The sequence below is a fragment of the Marmota flaviventris genome, chromosome 10 (genome assembly GCF_047511675.1).
Source record: "Marmota flaviventris isolate mMarFla1 chromosome 10, mMarFla1.hap1, whole genome shotgun sequence".
Classification (NCBI taxonomy): Eukaryota; Metazoa; Chordata; class Mammalia; order Rodentia; family Sciuridae; genus Marmota; species Marmota flaviventris.
Genome location: NC_092507.1, coordinates 36,383,367 through 36,400,639, shown reverse-complemented (window position 1 = coordinate 36,400,639; position 17,273 = coordinate 36,383,367). Strand labels below are relative to the sequence as shown.

General features: G+C 41.5%; 1 protein-coding gene across 1 annotated transcript; it reads left to right on the top strand.

Annotated features, from left to right (window-relative positions):
• Window positions 1-145: 145 nt before the first annotated feature.
• On the top strand, window positions 146-16,924 carry LOC114084154 (cytochrome P450 4A11-like). Its single transcript, XM_071618731.1, has 12 exons — window positions 146-334; window positions 1,578-1,719; window positions 8,953-8,997; window positions 10,289-10,416; window positions 11,314-11,435; window positions 12,144-12,298; window positions 12,723-12,829; window positions 12,916-13,106; window positions 13,208-13,341; window positions 14,242-14,306; window positions 14,455-14,531; window positions 16,756-16,924. The coding sequence occupies exons 1-12, from the start codon at window positions 146-148 to the stop codon at window positions 16,922-16,924; spliced, it is 1,524 nt and encodes a 507-aa protein (XP_071474832.1).
• Window positions 16,925-17,273: the final 349 nt, after the last annotated feature.

The window sequence follows — 17,273 nt, the reverse complement described above, 5'->3', positions numbered from 1 at the left end:
AAGGTGAAACTTTCAGGTTAATTAATTCTGTACACTGAGATCAAGCCCTGCCCACACAGTTCACTCTACCACAAGTGGGTGGGACGTTCCTTCCAGACTTAATCAGTGACAAAGGGACAGTGAGTAATACAGAAGCTTCTGCACCATGAGCATGTCTTCACTGAGCCTCACCAGATTCCCGGGCAGCATCTCTGGGCTCCTCCAAGTGGCCTCCCTGCTCAGCTTGCTTCTGCTGCTGTTCAAGGCAGCCCAGTTCCTCCTGCGCAGGCAATGGCTGCTCAAAGCCCTTCAGCAGTTTCCATCTCCACCATCCCACTGGTTCTTTGGCCACAAGGTAGGAAGAAATGGGAAGGGGAGTAGGAGGGAAGGGAGACTGCAGCCCAAAGACTGGCCAGGAAGTGCACAGGACAAAGCCTGTTGCAGGCAGGACAAAGCCTGTTGCAAGCTCTAGGCATCTGAGGAACACCCAGATTACCTCTCAGGCTTGGCCCTTTCCAGCACCAGGAGCTCACTCCTTTAAAAGAAGCCTGTCTTGCTGTTACTCACCACTGTCACTCACTCTATCACCATGCAGATCTGACATCTGTCCTTGCAGCCTGGCACCTTAGAGGACTGTTATTTGTTCTTCCTGAGTCTTTTCTTCTCAAGGCCAAGAACACCTAGACTCCTCAAAGATCCTCCATCTCAGAACCAGCCTTCTACAATCATTCGTGCCCCACTCACAGACTAGGATACTCTTTGTCTGGTCCTGAGTTTGCTCTGAAACACAGATATCAGTGTGATGGAGTCACTATCCGGAGGAGATCATTCTGGGATAACAAAGGGCAAGAATATCAGGACGTGTCAGGACACAGGGAATCAGCTACCTCTGCTCAGGTGGAGGGACCAAATGGATAGGTTTGCCCCCAACTGAGGATGTTTCTAGAATGTGTGTTTTGAGGGGCAAATATGTCATGGGTATAGGAAACAGGAATGGCAGCACATTTTTTTTTTTTTTTGCTGGTGAGGATGACTGGTTTTAGTGTTAACCTCCAAACAAGATTTGTTTATCTCTCCTTCAACGCACCTTGCATGTGAGGTCATTGGGATTTGGGCACACCAACTCTGTTTTGTACCCCAGTGCCCAGAGCAGAGCCTGGCACCTTGTGTAGAGTCAGAGGAAGGAGAGAAAGGAAGAGCCTGAGGGCAGTGGAGGGAGGGGGTCAACTTTCTGCACTTCCAGCCCTGAGGGAGCACACAGAGCATGATAAGGGGCAGCAGGGAGAGAAGCTCTGCTAGGGATTGTGCATTGAACACACTCAAGAGGAGGTGGAGGATGTCCACACAGACAGCTGAGGCTCTGACCCCCACAGCTCTGCTGAGGCACACAGCTCTATTCTCCAGGGCCACAGGATCCAGCTTGGGCACAGCAAAGGTCTTGAAGACAGCACACATAGGTCAGCAGAAACAGCTCCAAAATCCTGAGTTCTGCTGAAAGATCCAGAAATATGTCCTGATGGTTATGCTGCCCTTCACTACAGTCCCTAAGCCAGAAATAAAAGATGATTTTTAAAGCATTGTCTTTCCCCTGATATCAGATCCCAAAGGACCAGGAGCTACAATACATTCTGAAGTGGGTTAATGAGTTCCCAAGTGCCTTCCCACAATGGCTGTGGGGCAGCAAAGTGCGCGTCCTCGTCTATGATCCTGAATACATGAAGGCGATTCTGGGGAGATCAGGTGAGAGTGAACTCCCTCTCAGCAGGTTCAGTTTTTCTCTTTTGAGATCATACCTGTGTCTGTGGAAGTCCATAAAAAAAGTGGCCATTTATAAATAAATGTCTGAATTATCTACTTACTATTCTCCCTGGATACACCTAGCATATGGGCAATAATACTTTATAGTGGACATTTAGAACAGTTTGGGGTAATGATTTCTATTTATTTATTTTATTTTCTTTAATTTATTCTGATTTGTTATATATGACAGCAGAATGCATTACAATTCATATTATACATGTAGAGGCCAATTTTTCATATCTCTAGTTGTTCACAAGGAAGTCACCATGCCTGTCTTCATACATGGGCTTACGATAATGATGTCCATCTTATTTCAGTGTCTTTCCTACCCCCATGTCCCTCCCATTCTCTCCCAATTCTTTGCCCTATCTAGAGTTAATCTAATCCTCCCATGTTCCCCGCCAACCCCATTATGAATCTGCATCCTTATGTCAGAGAAAACATTCGGCATTTGTTTTTTTGGAATTCGCTAACTTCATTTGGTATTATATTCTCCAACTCCATCCATTTACCTGAAAATGCCATGATTTTATTCTCTTTTATTGCTGAGTAATATTCCACTGCATACACACACACACACACACACACACACACACACTCACACACACACACACACCACAGTTTCTTATCCATTCATCTAATGAAGGGCATCTAGGTTGGTTTCACAGTTTGGCTATTGTGAATTGTGCAGCTATTCATATTGATGTGGCTGTGTCCCTGTAGTATGCTGTTTTTATGTCCTTTGGGTATAGACCAAGGAGTGGGATAGCTGGGTCAAATGGTGTTTCCATTCCCAGTTTTCCAAAAAGAATCTCCATATGACCCTGAATACATGAAGGTGATTCTGGGGAGATTAGGGGTGAGAGTGATCTATTTTCCATATTGGCTGCAGCAATTTTCAGTTCCACCAGCAATGTATGAGTGTGCCTTTTCCCCCACATCCTCGCCAACACTTATTGTTGTTTATATTCTTAATAGCTGCCATTTTGACTGGAGTGAGATGAAATCTCAGTGTAGTTTTGATTTGCATTTCTCTAATTGCTAGAGATGTTGACCATTTATTCATATATTTGTTGATTGATATACATATCATCTTCTGAGAAGTGTCTGTTTGGTCCCTTGACCCATTTATTCATTGAGTTATTTGGTTGTTTTTTTTTTGGTGTTAAGATTTTTGAGTTCTTTATATGTCCTAGAGATTAGTGCTCTATCTGATGTACGTAGAACTTGTAGTAAAATTTGCTCCCATTCTGTAGGCTCTCTATTCACCTCACTGATTGTTTCTTTTGCTGAGAAGAAGCTTTTCAGTTGAATTCATTCCATTTATTGATTCTTGATTTTAACTTTTGCTCTATAAGAGTCTTATTAAGGAATTCAGGGCCTAATCTCACCTGATGGAGATTTGGGCCTACTTTTTCTTCTATTAGGTGCAGGGTCTCTGTTTAATTCCAAGGTTCTTGATCCACTCTGAGTTGAGTTTTGTGTGTGGTGAGAGATAGGGGCTTAATTTTATTTTGTTGCATATGGATTTCCAGTTTTTCCAGCACCATTTGTTGAAGAGACTATTTTTTCTCCGATGTATTTTTTGATTCTTGATTTTAACTTTTGCTCTATAAGAGTCTTATTAAGAACGTCAGGGCCTATTCCAACATGATGAAGATTTGAGCCTACTTTTTCTTTTATTAGGCACAGGGTCTCTCATTTAATTCCTAGGTCCTTGATCCAACTTGAGTTGAGTTTTGCGCATGGTGAGAGATAGGGGCTTAATTTCATTTTGTTGCATATGGATGTCCAGTTTTCCCAGCACTGTTTGTAGAAGAGACTATCCTTTCTCCAATATATGTTTTTGGCACCTTTGTCTAATATAAGATAATTGTAATTACGGGGGTTAGTCTCTGTGTCCTCTACTCTGTACCATTGGTCTACCAGTCTATTTTGGTGCCAATACCATGCTGTCTTTGTTACTATTGCTCAGTAGTATAGTTTAAAGTCTGGTATAGTGATGTTACCTGCTTCACTCTTCTTGCTAAGGATTGCTTTAGCTATTCTGGGTCTCTTATTTTTCCAGATGAATTTCATGACTGTTTTTTCTATTTCTATGAGGAATATCATTGGGATTTTGATTGGGACTTCATTGAATCTGTATAGTGCTTTGGTAGTATAGTCATTTTGACAATATTAATTCTGCCTATCCAAGAACAAGGGAGATCTTTCCATCTTCTAAGATCTTCTTTAATTTCTTTCTTGAGTATTCTGTAGTTTTCATTGCAGAGGTCTTTCACCTCTTTCATTAAGTTGATTCCCAAATATTTTCAATTTTTTGAGGCTATTGTAAATGGGATAGTTTTCCTAGTTTCTCTTTCTGAAGATTTGTCACTGATGTACAGAAATGCCTTTGATTTATGAGTGTTGTTTTTATATCCTGCTACTTTGCCAAATTCATTTATTAGTTCTAGAAGTGTTCTGGTGGAATTTTGGGGGGTCTTCTAAGTATCAAATCATATTGTAGGTAAATAGTGCTAATTTGAGTTATTTTCCTATTCGTATCCCTCTAATTTCTTTCATCTGTCTAATTGCTCTGGCTAGTGTTTCAAGAATTATGTTAAATAGAAATGGTGAAAGAGGACATCCCTGTCTTGTTCCTGTTTTTTTTTAGAAGGAATGCTTTTAATTTTTCTCCATTTAGAATGATATTGACCTGGGGCTTAGCATAGATAGCTTTTATGATGTTGAGATATGTTTCCATTATCCCTAGTTTTTCTATTGTTTCAAACATTAAGGGGTGCTGTATTTTTTCAAATGCTTTTTCCTTCATCTATTGAGATAATCATATGGTTCTTATCTTTAAGCCTATTGATGTGATGAATTACATTTATTGATTTTTGTATGTTGAACCAAACTTGCATCTCTGGGATGAACCCCACTTGATCATGGTACACTATCTTTTTGATATGTTTTTGTATTTGATTTGCAAGAATTTTATTGAGAACTTTTGCATCTATGTTCATTAGAGATATTGATTTGAATTTTTCTTTCTTTGATGTATCTTTGCCTGGTTTTGGAATCAGGGTGACATTGGCCTCATAGAATGAGTTTGGAAGTGCTCCCTCTTTTTCTATCTCATTAAATAATTTTGGGAGTATTGATATTGATTCTTCTTTGGAGGTCTTATAGAAATCAACTGTGTATCCATCTTGTCCTGGGCTTTTCTTGGTTGGTAGGCTTCTGATGGCATCTTCTATTTCATTGCTTGAAATTGATCTGTTTAAATTGTGTATATCATCCTGATTCAGTTTGGGCAAATAATATGACTCAAGAAATTTGTCAGTGCCTTCAATATTCTCTATTTTATTGGAGTACAAATTTTCAAAATAATTTCTAATTATCTTCTGTATTTCTATAGTGTCCAGCATGATATTTCCTTTTTCATCACAGATGTTAGTAATTTGAGTTTTCTCTCTCCCTCTCTTCGTTTGCATGGCTAAGGGTTTATCAATTTTATTTATTCTTTCAAAGAACAAAACTTTTTGTTTTGTCAATTTTTTGAATTGCTTCTTTTGTTTCAATGTCATTGATTTCAGCTCTGATTTTAATTATTTCCTGTCTTCTACTGCTTTTGGTGTTGATTTGTTCTTCTTTTTCTAGGGCTTTGAGATGTAATGTTATGTCATTTATTTGTTGACTTTTTCTTCTTTTAAGGAATGAGCTCCATGCAATGAACTTTCCTCTTTACTGCTTTCATAGTGTCCCAGAGATTTTGATATGTTGTATCAATGTTCTCATTTACCTCTAAGAATTTTTAATCTCTTCTTTGATGTCTTTTGCAACCGACTTTTCATTCAATAGCATATTATTTAATCTCCAGGTATTGGAGTAGCTTCTATTTTTTATTTTATCATTGATTTTTAATTTTATTCCTTTGTAATCTGATAGAATGCAGGGTATTATCTCTATTTCTTTGTATTTGCTAAGTGTTGCTTTGTGGCATAATATATAGTCTATTTTAGAGAAGGATTCATGTGCTGTTGAGAAGAAAGTGTATTTGCTCATTGAAGGATAAAATATTCTGTTTGTCAGTTAAGTCTAAGTTATTGATTGTATTATTGAGTTCTATAGTTTCTTTGTTTAGCTTTTGTTTGGAAGATGCATCCAGAGGTGAACGAGGAGCGTTAAAGTTACCCAGAATTATTGTGTTGTGGTATATTTGACTCTTGAACTTGAGAAGAGTTTGTTTGATGAATGTAGATGCTCCAATTTGGGGAGCATATATATTTATAACTGTTATGTCTTGTTGGTGTATGGTTTCCTTGAGCAGTTTAAAATGTCTTTCTTTATCCCTTTTTATTAACTTTGGCTTGAAGTCTACTTTATTTGATGGGAGGTTGGAAACCCTTGTTTGTTTCTGCAGTCCATGTGAGTGGTCTGATTTTTCCCAACTTTTCAGTCTGTGGATGTCTTTTCCTATGAGATGAGTCTCTTGAAGGCAGAATATTGTTGGGTCTTTTTTTTTTTTTAAATCTAATATGCTAGTCTATTTTTTTTCTTACCATGACTCAAAGTGGTGTAGGGAGGGAGAGCATGGGAGAAAGATTACCTCTAGATACGGAAAAGGGGTGGGAGGGAAAGGGAGGGGAAGGGGAATAGCAAGGATGGTGGAAGGTGATAGTCTATGTTTTTTTATTGGTGAGTTTAGGCCATTAACATTCAGGGTTATTACTGAGACATGATTTATATTCCCAGCCTTTTTTGTTTGTTTTTAGTATTTAACTTGACTTGGTTTCTCATTTGATTAGTTTTTCCTTTAGTGTAAGACCTCCCTCTGCTGATTTTCATTGTTGTTTTTCATTTTTTTTTCATGTAATATTTTGCCTAGGATGTTTCATAGTGCAGGCTTTCTAGTTGTAAATTCTTTTAACTTTTGTTTATTATGCAAGTTTTTTTATTTCATCATTAAATTTTAAGCATAATTTTGCTGGATATAAGATTCTTGGTTGGCATCCATTTTCTTTCATAGCTTGGTATATGTTGTTCCAGGATCTTCTAGCTTTCAGAGTCTGGGTTGAAAAATCTTCTCAAAATCTAATTTGTTTCCTCCTATATGTATTCTGATTCATTTCCCTCATGGCTTTTAAAATTCTCTCCTTATTCTGTATGCTAAGCATTTTCATTATAATGTTCCTTGGTGTGGATCTGTTGTGATTTTGTACATTTGGTGTCCTGTAAGCCTCTTGTATTTGATTTTACAATTCATTCTTCATGTTTGGAAAATCTTCTGATATTATTTCATTGAATAGATAGTTCATTTCTTTGGTTTGGAACTCTATTTCTTTCTCTATCCCAATAACTCTTAAATTTGGTGTTTATATGCTATCCCATATTTCTTGAATGTTCTGTTCATGGTTTCTTACCATCTTCATTGTGTGGTCTACATTCTTTTCAAGATTATATATTTTGTCTTCATTATCTGAGGTCCTATCTTCCAAGTGGTCTAATCTCTTGGTGATGCTTTCAACTGATCTTTTAATTTGATTTATTATTTCTTTCATTTTAATTATTTCTGATTGTTCTTTTAGAACCTCTATCTCCCTATTGAAGTAATTTTTTGCTTCCCATATTTGTTTATGTAACTCTTTATTGAAATGATTTTTTGCTGTCTGCATTTGCTTTCTTATATCATCCTTTAATTCACAGAACATTTTAATTATATACATTCTGAACTCCTTCTCTGTAATTTCTTCTGCTGTGCTGTCCATGGATTCTTATAATGTAGTATCTTGATTTGTTTGGGGGCACTTCCTTCCCTTATTTTTTCATATTGTTTGGGTGTCTTCCCTTCTAACAATGCAGATGTGAGGAATTTCCATTTTACCCTATAGGCTTATAGTGCCCCTACAGGGTTCCAATACCTCTCCTTCCAGGGGAAGGACAATGGTAAAGATCTCAATACAAACAATATACAACCTTAAACCAAACAGTTGCTATTAAGAGGTTTACAGTTTGGTTACAACATACAAAGTATTGTATATTGTAACTGATATACAATATACAGAAGTTCAGTTATTTTCTGCAATATGAACACTAGGTTTGCAAAAGTATTTACAGTTTTTGATGGTGGACAAAGAACTGGGGGTGAAATTTAGGATGATATGCTGAGGAGGCAGGAGGTGAGGATATGGAATTATTGTATCTTAGAAAGTGTGAGAGAGGAATCTAAAGAAGGTTAGTAGCAGGAGAAGAGAGAGGAAGTAATTTTGGGTGGAGAAGTAAGTGGGAAGACAGTAGAGTACATAAAACAAACAGACATAAATATTAAGAAAAATAAAAAATGTAAAAATAGAAGAAAAAAAGAATACACAACACAACTGTAATATACTATTCATACATCCCAGTTCTCAGTATCCTAATTCATGCAAAGTACTTGGTTTCACACATGTTGGGGACGTGAGGGCGGGAGAATAGAAGGAGGAAGAGATAATGTGCTGCTGGCGGCCACATTAGCTGCTCCTCTGTTGGCGGGGAAGGGACCCCAGGGGCAGCTCGGAGCAGGGCTGGTGCTCGGGTGGCAGAGGGAGGAAGTAGGAAGGGAGGCAGCAAGTGAGTGGCATCTATTGGGGAAGGAGAGGGAGGGACAGAGAGGGAGGGAGAGAGAGGGAGGGAGGGTGGGGGATGATTTTTATGTCATTTTTTTTTCTGTCTCTTTTAAAACTATTGAGGTGATCACTTAGGTATATCAGCTTGTATCTTTTGAGGTGATTTCTTAGGTATATTGGCCTGATCCGTTAGGTGTATTGGTTTATCTCCAAAAAGCATTCTTCATCTCCACATTAACTTTGGTTTGAAACCTCTAATCTCCTCCTATTTAATAATGGGCTAACTAAGCCATCACTCATTGTGAGAACACTCCAAGGCTCAGTCATATTGTTTGTCATTGAGAACATGTTCTATGTTCCTTGCCAGCTTCTCATTGCAGTCCTTCTGGTCCATGTCTTCCTGAGCCCTTTAGCTGTTGTAGCAGAGACAGAATGGGATGAGAGGAAGTAGGAGTTGATATGGAATCAAATGCCAACTGACAGTCATCAGGCATTCATGACAGTGCATGGCCTCAATCACAGTGGCCCTGGGTCTTCATTATTTGTCTCCTTCTTGTAATTAATCCCATTACTTACTTTTCAGATCCAAAGGCTCATAATACATACAGAATTGTGGCTCCCTGGATTGGTATGTACATCTGAAAGTGGGCACTTGAAATTAGGGTTGGTAAAATCTCTCTCTGACTCACACAGAACAAGATTTGATGGGTCACTACCATGATTGCCACTAAATGAAGTCTCATTTCTTTTTTAATTAGTGTTTTAAAAATCTATATGACAGCAAAATGCATTACAATTCATATTGCACATATAGAACACAATTTTTCATATCTCTGGTTGTATATAAAGTACTTTCACACCAATTCCTGTCTTCATACATGTATCTTTGGATAATGATAATCACATTCCACCATCAATTCTAACCCTATGCCCCCTTCCTTTCCCTCCCGTCCCTCTGCCCTATCTAGAGTTCATCTATTCCTATATGCTCCCCCTCCCTACCCCACTATGAGTCAGCCTCCTTATATTAGAGAAAATATTTGGCATTTGTTTTTTTGGGATTGGCTAACTTTACTTAGCATTATCTTCTCCAACACCATCCATTTACCTGCAAATGCCATGATTTTATTCTATTTTATTGCTGATTACTTTCCACTGTGTACAAATGCCACATTTTTTTAACCACTCATCTACTGAAGGACATCTAGTCTGGTTCCACAGTTTAGCTATTGCTGTGCTGCTATAAACATTGATGTGGCTGTGTCTCTGTAGTATGCTGTTTTTAAGTCCTTTGGATATAAACTGAGGAATATGATAGCTGGGTCAAATGGTGGTTCCATTCCCAATTTTCCAAGAAATCTTCATACTGCTTTCCATATTGGCTGTAGCAATTTGAAGTCCCACCAGCAATGTATGAATGTGCCTTTTTTTTCCCACATCCTCACCAACACTTACTGTTGTTTGTCTTCGTAATAGCTGCCATTCTGACTGGAGTGACATGAAATCTTAGAGTAGTTTTGATTTGCATTTCTCTAATGGCTGAGAAGTGTCTTTCAATCTAAACAGAACCCCACCCCTCCTGCAAGCTGTTGTGAGCCCTCCTGAGGCTCACTGCTTCCACCTCTCCTTCTAGGTAACTCCAAACAGCCTCAGCCTGACATGGACTTGGGTACCTCTTTCTCTGGCCCACAACCCCTTTCTACATCTCCTTTGCAGCTGTCATAATCACAACAGATATACCAGCCCAACTGGGAAACTCATATTCCTGAAAAGTGCCAGTCATTTCTGTCTTTGTCTAAAGATGTTCTGCCCTCTGGGTCTCTTACCCGAGTCCCACCATCAGTCTCTCCCACATTGTCCCCAGACTTCCTCTCCTCCCATTGTCCACTCACTCATGTACACAACCATGTATGGCCCAGGGTACGGTTTGCTCCTGTTGAATGGGGAGACATGGTTCCAGCACCGCCGGATGTTGACCCCAGCCTTCCACTATGACATCCTGAAGCCCTACGTGGGAATCATGGCTGACTCTGTCAGAGTGATGCTGGTGAGTCTCTCTCTTTCATTCTCATTCACTCACTCAAAGCCCACACTCAGATTCCACAGCCTAACAGCCACCAAAGACAGTCACATAGAACAACAATCTCAGGCCATTACTGTGAGAGCCAGTTCTTCAAAAGTTGAAGGGGCAGATTGGACCCAGGCAGCAGGATATGGTCACTTCCTTATGGTCTAAGGCAGACAGCATCATGGTGGATATAGACTCCCCTTCCTACTTCCAAGTCTTTAGCACAGTGGACTACAGGGGAAGTTGATCCAGCTTGACAGCAGGCCTGTGCAATGGCATCTTCAGTAGCACTGCAGATCCTGGGTAGGATTCTCTCAGGGTGGAGTTGAGGGCTTTCATGTGGACTTGAGTGACCCATGAATTGATATGGACACCAGATCCACATCTCACAGTGAACCTGCCCCTCCATCATACCCATTAGAACTCAGATGAATGATCTAACAGTGCTCAGCAACTTTTTTTTGAAGGATAATGAAAAGACTTATTTTCAATATGTGGCTCATGAGTCCTAGAGGTTCTATTTGCTTGAAATTTTCTTGTCCTCATATTTGGTATTCTGCCAGTTTTTTAAGTCTAGCTCATGAATTTAAAATTTAAATGGTGGACTATGAGCTTTTTTAGTAATTGAATGGTCATAAATGATTGTCCAAAATTCTAAATTAATAATATATTATGTAAATATTTGTTTCATTTTATTATAAAAATTTCTGAGAAAACATCGGAGTACAAATATTTGCTTCATAATCTTAATTTGCAAAAATGCATGTGACTCTGAGATTCAGGAAAGAATACCTGGAGATGCAGAGAAAGAGGTTAGCCCTACAAGCATACGTCTTTTGGAGAACTGAATAGGATAATGACCTTCTCCCTCCCCAGGACAAATGGGAGCAGCTTATTGGACAGAACTCCCTGGAGATTTTTCAGCATGTCTCTCTGATGACCCTGGACACCATCATGAAGTGTGCCTTCAGCCACCAGGGCAGTGTCCAGCAGGAGAGGTCAGTGCCAAACCCATGAGGTAAGGGATACTTGTTCTAATCAACTGGTGTAAGTTTACCCAAGATTTGAGTGATGCATCTTGGACATTTACCACATTAAAATGAGAGATTCTTATTCTGGTCCCAGACCAAGCCCTGATTCCTGAGCAGACCCAAACATGCCCATCCACAGGTCCCTGATTCCTGAATGGGGTAGAAGTCTGATTGCTTGTGTCATCTTCTTAAGTCCCAATGCTTGCCACAGTCTGGCTGGGCACAAATCCCAAGCCACTCAAGCAGGAAAAAACTTTATTTTCCGAACTCCCGCGAACGCCACCCACACGGCCCTCCTAGGCACCACACATCAACCAGAACTCCCTCCACCAGAACTTCGCCAACCAACGCTGAACTCCCCAGGCATCCCTGCGAGAAGTCCAAAGTAGCGGGCACTTGAGGCGGACAGCAGGGGTCTATATACAATTGAATATATAACCTGTTTCAATCCAGCATCATCTTAATGGCTTGCCTCTCAATCATTACTTCTGGCAAAATGCCAGGGGCCATTCCGACTCGGCTGTGGCTCTCAACAAATACTCATAAGGGATGTAACACAGATATAAGGTGTCAGTGTTGTCTGTCCCAATCATTCAGTAATCTCCATATAGAACCCACACTGCTTCCAGGTCATGTGGCCCCATAGTATGATGTGTGCTGCAATCTCTCCATCAGGAATTCCAAGTCCTACATTCAGGCTGTTGGGGATATGAACTACCTATTTTTATCTCGTGCGAGGAATGTCTTTCACCAGAACGACACCATCTACAGACTGACCTCTGATGGCCGCTTGTTCCACCATGCCTGCCAGCTTGCCCATGAGCACACAGGTTCTGTCTCTAATCCTGTCTACTTTCCTTTACCAGGTTCAGTCTAAGAGGTAGGGCCATGGCCCCTGAGACAGAGGCAGGACATCTGCTAACAATGGAAAGAAACTAGGACACCCTCATGCTGGACACTATCTTTCTGAAAGTGTTAGGAGCTGAGATGTTAGTGTGTCAGGTACAGCACAATACCAGTATCATCACTTAAGCAGTGTTGAATGAGACCTATCCCACCAGCATTCAACAGGGACTCCCATGGCTATGTTCTGGAGGGAGGCCTGGCCTGCATCAGATGGTGCTAGTCTCCCACACACCCACTCACCTGTGCATCCTGAGCTCCACAGGACACCCAGATTGTCATGGGGTAAAATGGCTTATTAGGGGTTGCTGTAGCTGTGTTTTCTACCTGGTAACTCCTATCCTGGGACAGATCAAGTGATCAGGCAAAGGAAGGCTCAGCTGCAGAATGAGGGAGAGCTGGAGAAGATCAGGCAGAAGAGGCACTTGGATTTCTTGGACATCCTTCTGTGTGCCAAAGTGAGTATGTGGTGGGTGGAAAAACCAGAGGCTTTGCCTAGGCGAGGGAGGGACAAACCCTGCTCTCTCATCCATGGACTCCCCAGATGGAGAATGGGAGCAGCCTGTCTGATGAGGACCTTCGTGCCGAGGTGGACACCTTCATGTTTGAGGGCCATGACACCACAGCCAGTGGTATCTCCTGGATCTTCTATGCTCTGGCTGCACACCCTGAGCATCAGAAGAAGTGCAGGGAGGAGGTACAGAGCCTCCTGGGGGATGGAGCCTCCATCACCTGGTGAGTGAGAGCTCAAGAGGTGGGAGAGCCCTGCCTCTGGTAGGGACAAGGTGCTGGTCTTCCTGGGCCCTGCATGCCCCTCAGGATGGCCTTCACCTCAGGGACCACCTGGACCAGATGCCCTACACCACCATGTGCATCAAGGAGGCCCTGAGGATCTATCCACCAGTATCAGGTGTGAGCAGAGATCTCAGCAAACCTATCACCTTTCCTGATGGACGTTCCTTACCCAAAGGTATGACCTTTCTATACTTACCTAATCTCTCCCTAGGGAAAGGTGGACCAAAGATCCACATGTTCTTTAGATCTTATGAGCCTCTCTCAGCCTCCCTTTCTTCCTTTGTAGAAAAGATAGTTACTCTGAAATTTGTATGACTCTTATGAAATGCTGGACAGAGAGCTTGAAATCAGAAAAATCTCAACTAAAAAATGCCAACTTATGGATTCAATATTAACCTACAGATATTATACTTGTGATTATCAGTACTAGAGAAGAGCAGGGTAGAGAGATAATCATACAGGGCCAATGAGTTGTGGTTTTTATTTTTTTTAATGCCTCAAGGCAAATGAAGGAGATCATGAAAACCCATGTTACAAGTCAATGTGGCCCAGAATCTAAGGATTTTCAGGTTGATAGAAAGGAGAAGCTGATATTTCTACCCGGTTATGAAGCCACCCATTGGCTCACCCAGCATTGAGTCTGATCCTTGCTCTGCTACATGCCAGCTATGTGAATATAAAAAAGATAAGCAACCTCACTGAAACACCAGTATCTCATAAGAAAATGGGTGTAAACCTGTGTATTCTGAAGGGTGCTTGTGAGGGTCGGGTGAGTTCATGTATCCTTTCCGCTGTTTCATGGAAGGTACTAGATGGATAGTATTCATTTCGTGTAAGCAGTGAGTCTCCGATATTTTCTTGGTCTTATTCCTAGGCTCACAGTTTTCCGTTCCTCACCTTCACTCAGATGCTTTGCCATGCCAACGCTACCTTCCTGTGGTAAAATCATCCTGCTCAAAGTGATGATATCTGGGACGCATACAACTAGTGTGTGCAGGTGTCCTGCTGTTTCAGAGACAGAGTTCCAGGCCACTGGCATAAATAATCTTTTTTCTGTCTCCTAACTGTCCCACAGGTTTCATGGTCACACTCTCCTTTTATGGCCTTCACCATAACCCAAAGGTGTGGCCAAACCCAGAGGTATGAGGCCTTGTGGGGGTGGAGAAGGGGATGATCTGTTAAGACCAACACATCCTCCTTCTTCCACCTCTGTGGATCCTGTCCCCTCCATGGCTGGAAAGCAGGGACTTGATTCCAATTTGTCCTGGCCCTGCTGCTCTCTCTGCAGGTGTTTGATCCTTCTCGATTTGCACCTGGATCTTCTCGACACAGCCACTCCTTCCTGCCCTTCTCAGGAGGATCAAGGTGAGATGTCCTCTAAGTGGTAATGGGGTGGGGAGATCAGGAATTCTCTGACACATACCCAATGTTTGTGATCCCCTCATTTTCTATGTGGCTTCTTCATGGAGGCCCTTGTTGGTTGGTTTTTGTGGGTAGAAGGTGTTGTGTGTCTGTGTCTGTGCCCCAAAGACAGGACACACTGTGGAGAGTTTGACCCACTGCTCTTTCCAATGGCCCACCACCAAAATACACAGAAGTTTTCCCAAGTGTCATTTTATCTTGGTGTTTTATTCATTTTGGAGAATGAATTTTTAGAATCAGATTTTCATAGGCAAACTATCCTTTGGGTGTTTGTTTTCCTCAATTGTAAGGTTTTAAGAGGTGGATTTCTTTTTCTTCTCACATTTGAATGAGATCATCCCATTTTCTGCTTAATTCTTCAGTGGCCACTGAAGAATTTTGAAATATTTCCAAATATTTAGAATTATAAAAACCTCGTTGTTCTTACTGTAAAACCATCTGTGTAAAGTTTGCAGCCTGTTGGAGAAGGGTGGATAACAGTGATTGTGATTTCACGCAGTTTTGGGTCTGACCTCCAATTTTTGGTCTCATATTAATTGTCACATTCAGTTTCTATCTGGCCAGTCATCAAAATTCTACATGTGGAGGATGATCTCTACTCATAGTTCATGGTATAGGATGAGGAAGCTAAATGCCTCTGAGAGAAAACTCACTACTAACTTGACACAAAGCACATACTGTCATGTACACTCACAAACTCACCTGAAGTAGCTGTTGAGCTGGATAGTCCCACACCACAGGGGCTGCGGTGAAAACCCAGCAATGTTATGGGAATCAGCCTTTGACATAAACCTACTAAATAATTAGTAGAAAGGTTTTTCTGGGTCAAAAATTCTGTGAATGTTACAAGTGTAGTCAAGTTTTGAAGAACAGGCATTAAGATTGTCCATGGAGAAATCATATTTCTCAGATAAAATTTATCCTGGAATTGAAAACTAGCTTCAAATCATGACACTGACGTTGTAGGGCAGAACAGCATAAGTAGCTCAATTTTTAGGTAGAAATGTTTACATTCTGTGTTCCATTGCATTTCATTTTATTTTTGTAGTTCAACATATCTGAGTCAACTACAAATGTATTGAAAAATATGTTTCTCTGTGTCAAGTGCTGTGCTCTGAGGCAGGTTGCTGCTCTTGGTTCAGACACCTACAATTGAGATAGACATCACTCTTTCCATAATTTTTTCACTTTCTCATCACTCATTGAACATTGATGCAAGTTTCTTTGTCCCTGGTACTGTTGGAGGCCATAGGTTGTGGTGGCTACTTGAATAAAAACTCTAATGGTAGCTTGGAAGAGAGAAGGACAACCAGCAGAGGGTTAAGGGTCAGCTGGCCATTGTCCTGAGCCTTGAGGATGTTCAGGCAGAGTGGAAGGAGGACATCCTCAGCAACCTCAAGAATATGAGCTGAAGCAGGAAGTGGGGCTGGACAGGTGAGAGGTGGGTGAGGCAGTAGCCCACAGAGGGTGTACAGGGAGGTGAGGCCTTGGATACTGCCCTTACTGGTGGAGGGCATGGGAGTAAGGAGGGAGGGGAATCAGGGAGATCAGTGAAGCCTGGAAGAAGAGACTGAAGATGGCAAGAGGGATATTTCTGGAGTAGAAACCTAGAGATGCTGGTGGACCAAGGGTGTGAGGGGAGGCTGGAGCCTGACCACTGGGTGGGAGGCAGATGGGGATCAAAGCTTATAGATCCCCAGCACAATGTCCTAATAAGATGACTATGACATCTGATTCTGCCATCAGAATCCTTTGACACCAGAGATATGATCCCGGGGAGTGTGGTCCACACATTCTCATGCAGTCCAGACCAGTGATAACCACGCTGATGAACCAGAAACCATCAGTAGAGAGACTCAACTAGCCAATGACTTATTCTTAAAATGGAAAGTGTTATTAGACTTGATTGTTCAGTGTGCTAGCCTTACCTTACCTTAGCAGAGATTTCATGTCCATGAATATAGAAGTGGGGCCAGAGCTTTCCATAGATGAATAGGGCCTTATCAAAGGGCAGGAGAGTGTGAATCCAGGCTAGAAACAGAGGTGTATGCCACCTCTAATTAAAGGAGGTTTCTGAATCTTTGTTCTTATCAGGAGCTCAGGGCTCAAGGCCTCCCCAGCTCCGAGTGGGGCCTGAGACCACTTTCTTTGTCTCTGCCTGGTTCAGGAACTGCATTGGGAAACAATTTGCCATGAATGAGCTGAAAGTGGCCGTGGCCCTGACTCTACTTCGTTTTGAGCTACTGCCAGATCCCACCAGGATTCCTGTACCCATGGCACTAATTGTGTTGAAGTCCAAGAATGGAATCCACCTGCATCTCAGGAAGCTCCAATAATTCTGGTGGAAGAGAAGAAGTCTTTGGGCCAGCTGCTTGAAATTTTGAGTTTCTGTCACCTGTTCCTGTGCACCTTCCATTGTCCCAAAAATGCTTTCCATCTTTCCACCTGCCCTTCTTCCCACCTGCCTGCTCTCCTGCCTCTTTGTCTCATCTAACTCTAGGCTCCCTACCTGCTTTTTTTCTATGTGTCTCCCACCTGCCTATATCTTTGTCCCCTGATAACCTGCATGTCCATTTCCTTGTCTGTTCCTTTACCTTACTTGTGCTGCTTGTCTGTCCATCTATGAGTTTCTTACTGCTGCTATAAAAAGTGAGAACAACCTCAATGGCTTTGTATGACAGAAAT